Raw genomic sequence first — 15,929 nt, 5'->3', positions numbered from 1 at the left:
TTTAATGTGGTGACTTATGGCAGTTAGAGGTATCTATTGATAAGTAAGAAACTTGTTACCATTTCCAGGTTCATGCAGTTTTTTAAGGGAGCGAAATAAATAAAACTCATTTTCCCAAACAATTTAAATGTGCGAAAAAGTACCTTTTGTTCTGCGGAATAGAAATAAAAAGCTTAAGTCGAAAAGTCAACATTTTAGAAATAGAAAAAAATTAAAACGTCGAAAATTCGACTTTGGTTTCAACTATAGAACCATATTCCCCCATCTGAATATGTTTTTCCAATTTACCAAAAAAAACCTATATTTGGTATAAATTCCCTAAAGTGGCAGCTCTGTAGCTGATTTGCACAGTTGACTAATATCGTAGTAAAGTATTCTTAGTGGAATGATACCAAGAAAATAAAATGGTTTTTTAAATATTAATATTAAAAAAATTGTATAGTTCAAATTTCAATATATTATAAATGAAAATATTGAGTGTGATCCAAACTTATCCCTTAAAAAAGCTGTTAAATTTATTAAAATTCAAAAATTACAATTATTTTACACAAAAAAATATTCTGCATCAATAACTCCAAAAACACGTTTTGAAGTAAATTAACGATACCTATATACATATTATTTAGACATACATATTAAGGTGGAGCGATAATGTATGAAATAAAGTTGCCTTTTAATGAGTAAGTAAGATTAATTACCTATGTTGATGTTTTGAGGTGCCCCACAATTGAAAATTGAAAAATTTCCTATTTTTCATATGGTCATTAAACAACCTTATACTTTATAAACTTTAGTTTATATTGAATATAAATATTTTTCAATATAATTATATCCACATTTTTACTTGAAAAACTAAATTCATAATTCATACGTTTTACTACCCACATATGGGCATTTCCATTATGGCGTGACGGTATATTTGTACGACAAAATTTAAAAAATATTATTGATAAAGTCAAATTTGTAAAAAGTTTTTTTTAACCTATTTTTTTCTGTAATTACTTTATTTTATAAACCTTTGTTAAAATACAAAATTTCACGCAATTGCGATCGTCAGCGTAAAGATATAGAGAATATACCTTTGTTTGTCTGGCGTAACGTTATCTTAAAGTATCATTAAAAGCAAATCAAAATTTAACCGTTAATTTTTATTTGTTTGCTCTTTTTATTTATAATACGGTAGCTGTTGTTATATCAAAGTTTTTTCGGTAAGAGTGCTTTAGAACAATTACTCCTAGAAATATAAATTGCCCTTAGAAATAAAATACAACTGACCAAAACGAAGACTTAACTTTGTGGACCGGTATCTCGCCATCGCAACTCAGGAAAGCTTTTATTTAGTTAATTTTGAATATTTATCTTAAATAATACAAGAAAGGAAATACTGTTGGTTAACTTTTAATTTTTCGGTCTAGGTGGACTTTTCGCTTGTATATTTAGGAGTTGAAAAAGCAACTTTTAAAAGGTATTCCAATTTGAGGAAAAATATATTTTTTTTGTACATTTATATATGCCAAATAAATAAAATAAAAAAACTGGATGTATGGACCAAAATTACTGACTTAAATAATTTTACGAAGTATTAACGATTTGAATTTAACAGCCTGTAACGGCTGCTTGGAACATTCAGTAAAGTTACTTCCAAATAACTAATAATTTCAGTCCTATTGGAAAAAAATATCGAATGTATTTTTATAATTGATAAACAATAAAATTAAATACAAATTTTTAAAATAAATTGATATCAATTGAATTTACTGTCAACGGTAAAACGTTGTATGGTGTTACGTATCAGTAAACATTCGATATTGATTTATTTTACAAATACTATTCCTCACAAAATATCTACGAAAATGGGGATAGCCTAAAAATCTGGGAGCACTGGAAAAAAGAACTTGCTATTTCTTTTTTTTTGTTAAATTCGTTTAGTTCTCAAGAAACTCTCGTTGGAAATAGACTGTTAGCCCTCCTTGCTCCGACAAAACTCTTAACAAGCATTTATACGCGAGTGTGTTTTTTAAACTCCAGATTGCATTCCGGCAAAAATTATACAAAATAATTTTGCACAACAATTAACAGCATTTAAATCATAATAAAAAGGTAAAATAGTGTGATATTAAATAAATTATAAACATTTTTAAATAAACACGGTGGAATTTAACACATACTTTATTTGTTTTACTACATATTTATTACTAAATGCCGCCTAGTAAATGCAAAGGTGAAATCAAAGTCAAAGCTTTATATTACGTTTTTTGTTTTTTTTTTTTTGTTTCGCTTACGATTCTTAGTAAGAAATAAATAATAATAAAAAAAAGGATTGAAGAGGCAGGGAGAATTATTGCAAAGCGACGATATTAAATAATGAGCTTATTTAAGTTTGCAACAAACTGTAAAAACCAGTTTATAATTATATATCATCATATTCATTATTAAAATTATTGTTATTTTTCTTTCTATTCATATACTACGTACATACATATGTATGTATGTAAGTACGTATTAATTTAGGAATTTATCGTATTAAACCGCATTACTAATTAATTAAATTGAAGTAAAATGAAGAGTAAATTTATGTTTGTTATAAATGTCCTTACCATTTAGGTTCAAGGTCATATTTAATAACTTGTTAAAAAGTGACAAATACCCCCATAAATACATATGTACGAATGTTACTTTTGAAATTAATGACGTAGGTACTATGTTCATGCATATGTACATATTTCTCACGCAATATTTCGGCTTTTCGGTAAAACTTTTAGTAAAAAAGCTTTCATTTATTTAAAAACAAGAATATTATTAATCATACAAGTTTGTACGTGTGTACATGCACTCATTAAAAATTCTTTGCCATTTCTTTTTGTCGGCTTTCTGTTTTTATTATATTTTCGCTTTAACAGCTGGAATTTACTGATCATGCGCTGACGTCATGATCATGCGAATTTCTAATCAGCCCCTTATGTTCTTATGTATGTATGTACATACATATTTAAAAAACTATTCGTTTTTTTTTTGCAATATTTTCTATTTTATTTATACCCAACTAAATGTAAAGTAAAAATTTAAATATTGTGAATATGATAAATGCAAACATTTTCATTTATACCTAGTTATTCTTGTATGTATTTTTGTTTATTTTATTGAATTTTTCAATTTAAAATTGCGATTTATAGTTAATACCTATGTACCTATGTAGTATGTAATAAGTATTATTTTTGGCGAAGTCAACATCAAAAGCACAAATAAAATTTCTAATTTAACAGGAGGGTTTATTTGGTTGAATAAATTCATAATGCCTTCACCAATTAAGTAGACTTGTTCTTTATACATAACTCAATTCAATGGCCGCAATTCAATTGTTCTCAAATTAATGGATTACAAATTTTAAATTTTTTAACAAAAATTTTTTTAAAAAAATGTTTAAATTTGTTTTAATATTTAGCGAAAAAAAACTTTGGTGAAAACAAAAATCGGGTTAAAAAATATTTGTTCCGATTTTGATCCATTGTATCTCCAACTTACTATGGTCTTGCAAAAGTCTTTGAAATATCTATCATTAGATAGGTATCCATATTCTCTATATTAATGATTTAGTAATCCAGATATATGTAGGTCAAAAATTGAGGTTATCCTGGTTCTTTCCTTATTTAATTGAAATATTTATAGGTCGATTATGGATAGCAACCGAACTTCAGTTGCATTGTCAGTTGCCTAAATGATATTACAGATGGCAACTGGCAGCTATCATTTCTGTTGGCTAATTGGCAACCAGAAATTTGTGGTTGCACTCTGACAACGCAACTGAAGTTCATTTGTCATCCATAATCGACCCATTAGTTAAAAATGTATGTTTATATAAAATTTTCGTTGTGCGAAAAAATTTAAACTAGTTCATTTAGCGCAATCCAGTGAATCGTTCAGGAAGAGTCAATAGGCCGAAATTCTCTCACTAAACTCCTAAGTTTTATGGTGTCCACCAAAACATGAGTTTTGTTTGGGTAGCCTCCATGTATCAAATATAATTTATACGGTATAAAACCAAAAATGATTGCATGTGGCCAATGCAAACTTCAAGAAACCGTAACGCGTTAAAGTTAGAACGCAATACACTTGAAGACATCGAAAAAGGACATTAAATTAGTTTCTAATATAACGTCTGATTTTTTACTTGTTTAAATAACGGTGTTCCTATGTACATATTGAAATTTTCCCTTTCAAATATTTTTATTTTGTTTTTATAACGGAAACAAACAAGATAAAACTAATAAGACTTTTTTTGCAATTCAATCAAAATAAGAAAAATTGCTCTTTTACAATACATATAGAGAAGAAACAAATTGACAAAAAGATACTTCCTTTTGTACTAAATGTACTAAAGCTTAAATTTATATCTCACCAACTAACCCTCAACGAATGACTGATGTAGATAGATAAAAAATACACATACATATGTATGTAATTGTATGTTCTTCCTAATACACTCAACGACAAAAATCGTTTGCTACTTTTACCATTTTACAATGCTAGTAAATTATTACCTGCATACACATATATGTGTCATGTGTGGACATGACACAACAATCGCTAGTGATTCTACCTTCTACAATTATTGTATCACGGTATTGGAGATCGATACCGTTTTTCAAATCACAATCAGCGTATTTATAAAATATTGGTTGTCATTTTGACAAAGGACCTACATATGTACATATGTTACTGTCAGTTTTGTCTAATAAAATATTGCAAATATGTACATATGTATGTATGTATTACATTAAAATAAAAATGCATGCAATATATAGGGCAAAATGCTATATGTAATTGCAAACAATTACATGTGAAGTAGATTTTTTGCCATTGGTTGTATGAAGTGCTTTTGGCCATGTATTATTTCGTTATTCACTCTCGTTATAATGAGCATTTACACAATACAACAAAAATACTTTTTCTCGATTATTGAGCCTTTATCATGCGCTCTAGATTTGGTGGTTAGTTGGTTGCAAGCAAGAAAAGCCGAATCAATTGTCATTGAGTTTTCTCAACGTTTGCATTGCGGAAAGTACCTACGAATTGATTATTTTTAACTTAATAATTATTTTACAAAGAAAAAGATACCACAGAAAATATCGTTAAATTTTGTGACAATTGATTTTATAATTAAAATCAGTCAACTCGAATAAATTGATTATTTTTTTTTTGTAAAAAAAAAGAAGTGAATATTGTCGTACAACCCAGACAAATCTTCAAATAAAAAATTTTGTCTGGGTTTCGTTCTTTGAACGTCCTTAGAAGGGCAACCAAACTAAGAAAATATATTTGCGGCAGTAGTTGTCGGTTTGCGGCTCATAGTACTACATCGTCTAACTCGACGTATTCATCAAGCAGTTTGCTAATTCAAGGAACAGCACCTCCCATACGCATAGGCAGAATGGTGAACACTACCATTTACGATGAACCTTCCAAATTAAAGGTATACCATTAAACATATTGATACACCCTCGCTACATGTATTAGATACATTAACTAAAAAATAGTTACACAATCACAATGTAAACCGGGTCAGACAGATGGGGAAAAAATCGATTAACGTAGATGAAAGTATTAAAGCTGCCATTAAAATATCTATATTGTTATTGTATACGATTCATAACTAACGGCATAAAATTAAAATTCTCAAATTATGAAGGTCAAGTTTAAAGATAAATATTTTTTTTATTGCAAAGCCAAATTATGCAATTTTTACGTTAATACTTTTTTGTATGAAAAACGGCTGAAAAAGAAAATGCAAAAATGAGTGTGATATTGTGCTGACTATTTATTATTAACCTTCAAATGCATTCATTCGTTGCTCATTTTCGCAAATTTGTCGGCTGTCAAAATTGCAATTTGGTTTCACTCAGTGTTGCCATAATTTTTTTGAAGAAAACTTTTTATTTCTAAAAAAAAAACTTTTTTTTCAACAAAAAAACTTTTTTAACTACATACATACTAAAATTACAAAACCCTATTCGTACATATAATCAGACTGAGATAATTTATGTGAATTTATTGGTGAAGACACTTCAGCTCCTAAATAAATCAATTAAACCATTTAGTAAATGAATTTGGGAAAATAATTTTGAAATAATCAGTTCAACTTATTGATATCATAAATTTACAATTTTCCAAAAAACTTTTTTTTTAAAAAATAAAACTTTTTGCACCTCAAAAACCTTGCAAAAAAAGGGAAAACTTGACATATGGTAACGCTGGTTTCACTACAAGAGTCATTTTAAAACGAATCATTTACAGCTGTTCAAAGAGAATGAGAATGAATAGAAATAAGTATGGATGTGTATGTACATATCTATGTTACCTACAGTGTTACCAGGTTTCAAGTTTCCCTTTTTGCACGTTTTTTGAGATGCAAAAAAGTACATTTTTATTTTCAAGCTTGAGGTACAAATTCCTGAATTTTGGAACAAACAAAACTTTTTGTTTTGAGTCGGTGATCCATACTTATTATTATAATAATATAAAGCTTTTGGAAAATCCTTTTAAAAGAAAATCCTTTTACTCGATAAGTTTATAACTTTGAAATTAAAAATTATTTACAGAAAATCCAGTCTTCAATATGCCATAGAGGATATCATCCTTAAGTCCTGGGGGGTTACTCTCTATTGCGATGCCAACGAAAAACTGAACAATTGGTACCCTTTACTCTGTTTTCGCATCGCAAACAAATGTGTTTAAAATGTTTTTATTTACAAGTTTTGACATTTCATTTCGCTATTGTTTATTTTGTGGTACCCCGTTGTTTATTTTTCAACTTATTTTGCGAAAGCGTTTGCGTAGACGATACAGAGTACTAAATTGTATTCTTATCGCATTTACCTTTCGCATCGAACTTACTTTCGCATCGCAATACAGAGTAATCCCCCTGCGAACGAACAACTCTTTATATTGAAAAAATACGAAAGAAAATGTTCGTTCGCATTTAGTGAAACAGGCAAAAAGTTTTACTAAAAAAATAAATGGCAACACTTCTTACTGGTTACGTATACGTTATAATTTGTGGTATACGTTGTGTTATTTCTTTTCTACTGTTGCATTGTTTTCATCAAATCTATTGTTTTATTTATTTATTAACTTAACAGATCTATACCAAGGTGGAGTCAGTCAAATAGCTGATATTTTTTTTTCGCTTTTTGGTTCTAACAACTGTCATAGCTTGTTTTTATATTTAAATATCTACATATTAACTTATTAACAAAATATTTATTGTTTACATACATAAATAAGTAAAGCCCTCACTATTGAATTATCTACACTATAGTATTAAGTTAAAATACTTATTTGTTTAATTTTTCATTTTGGTTTTTGGACATTTGTTAATACCAATCGTTTTTGTAGAACTGACACCACCTTGTATAAATTCGCCTTAATCTATACAGAGGGGTATGTACAACCACAGGCACTCGTCATCAAGAGTAAACAAACAAAATTAATAATATTCATTTGCAATTTCACGTTTATTTAATTACTGTTTTAATTAACATAATTTGTATATCGAGAGATCTTATTTATATTAATAACACTCTGCTACAAAATTACACTTTTTTGTTTGTAGGCCTAGTTGAGGACATACTAAAACCGTTTTCAAAGATTTTGAAACATCCTCAAAGTTTTGAGATATTTTGAAAAAACTGTTTTAGGGTAGGTCGTAGTACTTTAGTACCTCTAACTCACACATTTTTAGACCGATTTCAAAATTTTAAACAACTAAAGTTAGGTAAAGAATTAAGCTTTCATAAAATGTATGTATAAAATCTTTCTTTTTTATTTTTTTTCGTAATTTTTCAAAATCAACAATAGTTATTTTAATGTTTTTCTATGAAAACCTATTTTTCTTTGCAAAGTTTTTTAAAGACAATTTTATATAGACAAAAATGAGATATTATTTATTAAAATCGGTTTATACTTGCAAATGTTATTAAACTTTTTCGAAAAAAGTTCCACAAAATTTACCCTGTAAATTAAAAATTGTAAAAATTTTTTTTTTTTTTATAGTTTTTTTTTTATTCAATAACTTTTACAATTTTCATCAGATTTGAATAATTAAAACGATGATTCGTTAAGAACTAAATTTCCTTAATGCACTGGTATAAACTTTTATAAGCTTTCATATCAAAATAAACAATGAAAAGCGTCTAAAATCAAAAATTTTGTTTTTCTTTTAGACATTCTTAACAAAAACAATACTTATGACTTACAAATGTATCAAAGACTGCACGTCATTTTAAAGCGCATTCAGCTTGCTTTCCAATCCCGTTTAAAAATTTAAAGTCGGACAGAGACTGACTTAGTTACAAATCGATAAGTTGAAGAACATCACTGAAAACGTTTTTTTTTTTTTCAGACAAAAATTCTGAATTTGAGGGTGTTTCTGAAATTTTTTGACACAATTTCTAATGTACTCGGCAAGCCCTATAACCCACGCTAGGTCGTTTTCCAAGTTATTTTCCATCGTAGCACCGTGTAATTAATGGTTTGATACAAGATTTAATACAAGTAGTATTTAGACATGAAATGTATGTGATACATATTAATTCAAAAGTATCAAAATAAAAGTTTAAACAATTTACAAAACGAAAACAATAAATATGTACATCAAGTTTATTGTTTTTAGGTATACAAATTTAACATTTGCACATAGCCTTAAGTCATTTCAGGGGCCGAATTACCGCATTCCATATCGAGTATGAAATTTAGTACATTTTGTTATAATTACGATATCGAAATTATTTTTCGATACGATAGTTCATTCGATCACGAATTCGGAAATTCGGTACCAGAAACTTGTTCCCGGCTCAAAATTTCAGACACGTCGTTTATTTGTTTTATGCTAAAGTTGATATTATAATTCTTAATACTTCTAGAGAGACGAAGTACCACAAATGATGGCCGCTCAAGCAGAATCTCAATTGGAGCACATGTGCAAATTGGAGTTTGATGCTCCCGTTTCACAAATTCGTCTATCGGGCATCATCTGTACCATTGGTCCAGCTTCTGTTAGCGTTGAAATGCTCGAAAAAATGATGGCAACCGGCATGAACATTGCACGCATGAACTTCTCTCACGGTTCTCATGAATATCACGCAGAAACTGTAAAGAATGTTCGCCAAGCAGCTAAAAATTACTCTGAAAAAGTTGGCTATGAATACCCTGTAGCAATTGCTTTGGATACTAAAGGTCCTGAGATTCGTACAGGTTTAATTGCTGGCAGTGGAACAGCCGAAATCGAATTGAAGAAAAACGAAGTCATTAAATTGTCCACAAACAAAGAATATGCTGAGAAGGGCAGCAAGGACATCATCTACGTCGATTACGAGAACATTGTCAAGGTGGTGAAGCCTGGTAATCGCGTCTATGTTGACGATGGTTTGATTTCTTTAGTTGTCAGCAGTGTTTCTGGAGATACATTGACCTGCACAATTGAGAATGGCGGTTCGTTGGGATCCAGAAAGGGTGTCAATTTGCCCGGTGTACCTGTCGATTTGCCCGCTGTTTCCGAGAAGGACAAGTCTGACTTGAAGTTTGGTGTTGAGCAAGAAGTCGATATGATTTTCGCTTCATTCATTCGTAATGCTGCTGCTATTACCGAAATTCGTGGAGTTTTGGGCGAAAAAGGCAAAAACATTAAGATCATTTCGAAGATTGAGAACCAGCAAGGCATGCATAATTTGGATGACATCATTGCCGTTGGTGATGGTATTATGGTAGCTCGTGGTGATTTGGGTATTGAAATTCCTCCAGAAAAAGTATTCTTGGCACAAAAGGCCATCATTGCTCGTTGCAATAGAGCTGGTAAGCCTGTCATTTGCGCCACCCAAATGTTGGAATCTATGATTAAGAAACCACGTCCAACTCGCGCTGAAATTTCTGATGTTGCCAACGCCGTTTTAGATGGCGCCGATTGCGTCATGTTGTCTGGTGAAACTGCCAAGGGCGAATACCCATTGGAGTGCGTTTTAACCATGGCTAAGACGTGCAAAGAAGCCGAAGCAGCTATCTGGCATAAAAACTATTTCGCTGACTTGGTGGCTGCCAACAAATTGACCACTATTGATGCTGCCCACGCTGTTGCCATTGCTGCCGTTGAAGCTGCCAACAAATCATTGGCTGCTGCCATTGTTGTCATCACAACGACAGGCAAATCTGCTTTCCTCATCAGTAAATATCGCCCAAGATGCCCCATCATTGCTGTTACACGTTTCTCTCAAACCGCCAGACAGGCTCACTTGTACCGTGGCCTAGTACCTTTGGTTTACAAAGGTAAATACATGCATTTTTATCGATATAAATTAGTTTATTTCCTTTTGTTTTCCTATTTTGCAGAACCTCAATTATCTGACTGGCTTAAGGATGTTGATGTTCGTGTACAGTTCGGTGTACAAGTTGGCAAGAAGAATGGTTTCATCAAGTCTGGCGATCAAGTTGTTATTGTCACCGGATGGAAACAAGGTGCCGGTTTTACCAACACCATGCGTATTGTGTAAGTGTTAATAAAATCAATAAAAGAAATGTTCACTGTATGAATTTATGTATCTAATGCTCTTTCCAATTATTTTTTTCACAGTCCTGTTGAATAAATACAACGAACAGTTAATTCAACATTCACGTCATTACATTGGCTCTGGAAGCTGATGAAATTACAACTTGATTTTTCTGTTGGAACACTATTAATCTGTACCTAATCCATACATACATACACATAATGCACACATGAAGAAGAGAACCAACAAATATTCATCATAATTGTTTAGAAAACATTTATGAACGTCATTGGCACAATCTATTCTATACATAACTAAATTATTTATCTCTCCCTCATGTATTCGTAGTCTTATATATTAATGTGTTAATAAACGTTCAGTTAAATTGATCAATACAAGCGTCTTTTATTCGATATTAGTAAAATTTATCGTAATTTTTTAATTTAGAACGACGACAGTCTGTTGTTTAAAATAGTAGTTCCGAAGCCTCCAGATAACATACAAAGTAATTAAAAAAAGAGAAGTAATCACAAAAGTGAGAAAAAAAGAAAATCAGAAATATCCAAAATATATGAACTCAGGCAATTGATTTCATCAACAAAGTACTCCGTATTTTTATACCCTTCACCATCGTGAGAAGGGTATATATAAGTTTGTCATTCCGTTTGTAGTTTCCACAATATAATTTTCCGACCCTATAAAGTATATATATATTCTGGATCCTTATAGATAGCGGATTATATTAAGCCATGTCTGTCTGTTGAAATCAACTTTCCAAAGCCCCCAAATAACTTACACGATTTATACATCAATATCTCTGGAATTCTTCCGGCTCGGTTGCTATTTAAAATCGAGAAAATCGGTCTACAAATGGCTGAGATATAAGGAAAAAAAACAGTACAACCTCGATTTTTTACCTATATCTGGATTATTATGTCATTAATATAGACAATGTGGATATTTAATGATAGATATTTCAAAGATCTTTGCAACGACGTATATAAGACCATAGTATGTTGGACCTACAATGGGTCAAAATAGGAAAAAATATTTTTTAACCCGATTTTTTTTCACCAAAAGATTTTTTCGAAAATACCTATTAAAAAGATTTAAAAACTTTTTAAATTTTTGTAAAAGAGATTATCCCATAAATAGCAAGATGTTAAATGTTACACTAGACCACTAAAGTAATTAATTCTTCATTTACATAACAAAAAAACTACAGATAATTAAAATTTATATAGTATGTGCATTTAAAGTACTGTACCTGGTAAATAACGTAAAAAATAAGTAATCATTAAAATTTGAGATCAAAAAGCATTAAAGGAAAAACAAGCCATAATGAATGCTAGATAAGATTCTTATTATTCTAGGTATCACAGCCTGAGGATTTCTAGAGGAAATAGAGTATAGTAGAGATGGCATTCCGCTTTTTTTCACTCGATAGTACATCAATAAATTTCGAAATGATATAAAGTCCATAAAAGAACAACATAAAAGTGTTCTACATATCCACAAATATGCATACGACTAAGAACATAACATAATAAAGATAACAATCATATTCACAATTTGAATCAATCTTAGGATATTATACCACATGTTACCAGAGAAAACCGCCAGTCCACAGCAAAAATGTGGGCATAGGGAAATTTTCGTTTAAAAGCATGAGTTAGAACGAATTCACAAAATATGTACATATGTATGTATATGAATTCGTTTTGAAATCGAAAACTTTACTCGGATTCGACTTACAGGGCATTGATTTAAGATTCATACCGAATCGATTACAAATTTAGATTTACCTTCAATCAATTCAATAAAAAAATTTAAAAAAATCCACGTTTAAAATTTCTAGTATATATTAAAATAAGATGGCAAATACGTTGGCCGAAGAAAATTCCTTACTGGAGCATACGTGCAAATTAAATTTTATGGAACCAGCTTCACATTATCGTTTAACGGGTGTTATCGGAACAATATCAAAGGCTTCTCGTTCATCGGATGTGCTTAAGAAAATGATTAAGGCTGGAATGACTATTGCTCGTTTAAATTTGTCTCATGAGACACATGAACTTCATGCTGAAACCATACGATTGCTGCGCAATGCAGAACAAGACTGCACCAAGGAAATGGGCTATATGATTCAGGTAGCTGTAGCTTTAGACACAAAGGGCCCTGAAATTAGAACTGGTATTTTAGAAGGCGGACCAAATTCACAAGTGGAATTAAAAGTCAATGATAGTTTACGTTTATCGATAAATCGCGATCTTATGGACAAGGGAAATCGTGAATGCATCTATGTGGACTACGATAATATAATCAATGTAGTCCAACCTGGTAACTTGGTCTACATAAATGATGGATCATTAAAGTTAATTGTTAAAGAGGTCGGGGTAGATTGCATAACCTGTCAAGTTGAACGTGGCGGTATGATGGGCTCAAGAAAAAAAGTAAACCTTCCCGGTGTGAGCGTTGATCTACCGGCCGTATCCAAAAAGGATGTCAGTGATTTAAAATTTGCTCTAGAATATAAAATAGACATTATTTTTGCTTCATCAATGCGAAGTGCATCAGCTGTGAAAGAGGTGCGTTCGTTGTTGGGAGAAAAAGGGAAAGATATTAAAATAATAGCAAAAATTGATTGCGAGCAGGGTTTACACAATGTGGACGAAATTATTTCAGCTTCAGACGGTATCATTTTTGCTAGTGCTGATGTTGCAATTGAAATGCATTATGCCAAAGTATTCCTAGCACAAAAAGCAGTAATGGCGCGTTGCAACAGAGCAGGAAAACCTATTATTTTAGCTACAAAACTATTGGAGTCAATGCGATACTCAAATTGTCCCACTAAATCTGAAGTTTCTGATTTGGGGAATGCTATTTTAGATGGTGCTGATTGTGTTATGCTTTCTAGTGAAACTGCCATAGGTCAATTTCCCTCAGAATCTATTTCCCATGCATGTGACATAACTCACGAGGCTGAACTCGCACTTTGCAATAGACACATGTTTGAGGATCTTTTGCTCAGAAATCCAGCATGTTTAGATGCGGCACATGCTATAGCTATTGCAGCAGTCGATGCTGCCAAAAAGTCATCAGCCACTGCTATTATATCTTTGACGGCTTCGGGGAAATCATCATACTTATTAGCTAAATATAGGCCTAGATGCCCGATTCTAGCTGTGACAAAATGTCCAAGAACATTTAAACAATCTCATCTGTATCGAGGAGTAACTCCAATAATGTATACAGGTATAACGCTACTATAAACTACATATTTTTCTATTGCTTTCTCAACTACTTCAACTGCTACTTAGAAATATGTATGTATGTATTTCCAACTTCAAGAAGCAGTAATGGTTTGCAATTTAAGCTACTATTCATTTGAAGTTTCTGTTGTATTACTAATGCTTTATTGGTGTTTATTTATGTAGGTTCTTAAAGCATGTTTATTTTTTTAGTAGAGAAACCTTTGTGAAGAAGTTTTGTGAGTAAACAAATTTCCTTCGTGTTGATTTATTCTTAGTGTCTGACCAATGAATGCTGAATCATTTTTACAAAGGCTAATATCAGAATGCATACACAGAAAAAACTAAATTTAGAGCAATACATACTTAGGTATAAAAGTAAAATTAATTGAAAGATTTTGAAAATGAAAATAGATGACATAAAGAAAAAAGTAAAAAATTTATTTGAATTCAAAATTTTTTACAGAAAAATTTACGTTCACATATACATATGTATTTATATTATAGAGCTCCAAGATTGTATGGACGAAGAAACATTTCAGGGTACAGGCCGTCTCCCACTAGAAGTGTATTATTAGGATGATAGGATAACGTTAACTGGTGGCGCAACGACGTTGAAGATTTGAGGTGCAATTAAAAGGGGGAAAAAAAATTCCGAGTTTTACCCGGAATTTTTTAATTTTTTTTTCTTTACAAACCATCTCCTGAAAATTTCGAATCGAATAAAAAAAATCGCCAAATCGCTCCAGCCGTTCTCACATGATGCCATTACATACATGGACCATTTCATTTTTATATATATTTATATAGATTCTCCAGGCCACTAGATATGTTGGAACAAAATTATTATATTTTGAGAATTTTCTATATTTACTTGTATTTGAGTTTTTGTTTTCATAGTACACCGGTAACCTATTCGCAGGTATGATCAAACAAATTTAATTTAATTAACGGCAGTTCCAAAACTCCACTTAAAATTTAAAAAAAATTTGTTTAGCAAATTTCAGAATTTTTTGATCATCTTAATGGGATTTATAGAGAATATAATAGGGAATAAAAATATGAAAAAATTATGTCAATATCTTCTCTATTTTTTTCAGAACCTTCGATTTTCGGGAAAATTATTTGGCGAATTTTAAATAAACCTATTCAGAATATTATAGTACAGAAAATGTTAAACATACTCTGAAAGTTTTATTAAAATCGAAAACGTTAACCCTTAAATCGGGAAGGTCAAATATTTCAATATTTGGAATTTCTAATTGAAAGATAGCGAAACGTTACATGTTTTTAGGACGATTTTAATGAAACTTTGGAAAAATGTAGCATAGTCTAGTATTTCCAAATTTTTTTTTGATTTTAAAAATTAAGATGACAAAAGATGGCAGATTATGAAAAAAGATGACGTATAGAGGACACAAATTTTATAGATGACAGCCAGTTAAAATAGATGATTGTCTCCTGAAAATTTTTAATCGAATAAAAAAAAAATCAGCCAATTCGCTCCAGCCGTTCTCACGTGATGACATTACATACATGGACCATTTAATTTTTATATATATAGATTGGGCTGAATATATACATATATATATTATATATGTATACAGATTTTGAAGAAATACTAATTGTTTTCATTTTATTTTTTTTAATTTTCATAGGAATTTCCAAAAAAAGTTGGTTGAACGAAATGGATGCTAGAGTACAATTTAGTATGAACGTTGCTAATCTTATGAAAATTATAAAAAGTGGTGATTCGGTTGTGATTCTTTCGCCGTGGAAAGATGGTGCAGGATTTACGAACACAATGCGATTAGTTTATGCATTTTTTGAGCAAGAAGATTTCCGTAATATCATTTAGGCAACTGACAATGCAAAGTTCGGTTACCATCCATAATCTTAGTTTGAATGTATAGTATTAGTGCATTTTACTTGCTCTGGATATTTTCTATATATGTACATAATATGAATTTTTGTATGACCTGTTTGGCAATTTATTAAATGAATGAATAAATAAAATAGATAAATCATAGGTAAATTAAAAATTAAACAGACTGGAAAATAACGAAAAAGTTAGACACCTAGTACTCTAAATTTTTTAAATAAATTTTTTTAAATATTTTTAGGTAAACTAAATTTATTTTTT

General features: G+C 30.6%; 2 protein-coding genes across 4 annotated transcripts; both read left to right on the top strand.

Moving 5' to 3' along the window:
- The first annotated feature begins 1,935 nt into the window (after positions 1–1,935).
- LOC135948740 (pyruvate kinase) lies at positions 1,936–10,933 on the top strand. 3 transcript variants are annotated; one of them, XM_065498163.1, is made up of 4 exons: positions 1,936–2,100; positions 8,919–10,314; positions 10,378–10,534; positions 10,619–10,933. In XM_065498163.1, exons 2-4 carry the CDS (start codon positions 8,937–8,939, stop codon positions 10,629–10,631), a joined length of 1,548 nt encoding a protein of 515 aa, XP_065354235.1. In that variant the 5' UTR covers positions 1,936–2,100; positions 8,919–8,936; the 3' UTR covers positions 10,632–10,933. The 3 variants fall into 3 exon arrangements, with proteins under 3 accessions (XP_065354235.1, XP_065354234.1, XP_065354233.1); XM_065498161.1 differs by lacking the exon at positions 1,936–2,100 and adding an exon at positions 5,214–5,470; XM_065498162.1 differs by lacking the exons at positions 1,936–2,100; positions 10,619–10,933 and adding an exon at positions 5,212–5,470 and having other exon boundaries at positions 10,378–10,538.
- Positions 10,934–12,290: 1,357 nt separating this feature from the next.
- LOC135960855 (pyruvate kinase-like) lies at positions 12,291–15,806 on the top strand. The gene is made up of 2 exons (XM_065512257.1): positions 12,291–13,790; positions 15,445–15,806. The coding sequence occupies exons 1-2, from the start codon at positions 12,410–12,412 to the stop codon at positions 15,642–15,644; spliced, it is 1,581 nt and encodes a 526-aa protein (XP_065368329.1). The 5' UTR covers positions 12,291–12,409; the 3' UTR covers positions 15,645–15,806.
- The last annotated feature ends 123 nt before the right edge of the window (positions 15,807–15,929 follow it).

This window comes from Calliphora vicina, chromosome 1, assembly GCF_958450345.1.
Source record: "Calliphora vicina chromosome 1, idCalVici1.1, whole genome shotgun sequence".
Lineage (NCBI taxonomy): Eukaryota > Metazoa > Arthropoda > Insecta > Diptera > Calliphoridae > Calliphora > Calliphora vicina.
This window is presented reverse-complemented; position numbering and strand designations above follow the sequence as displayed.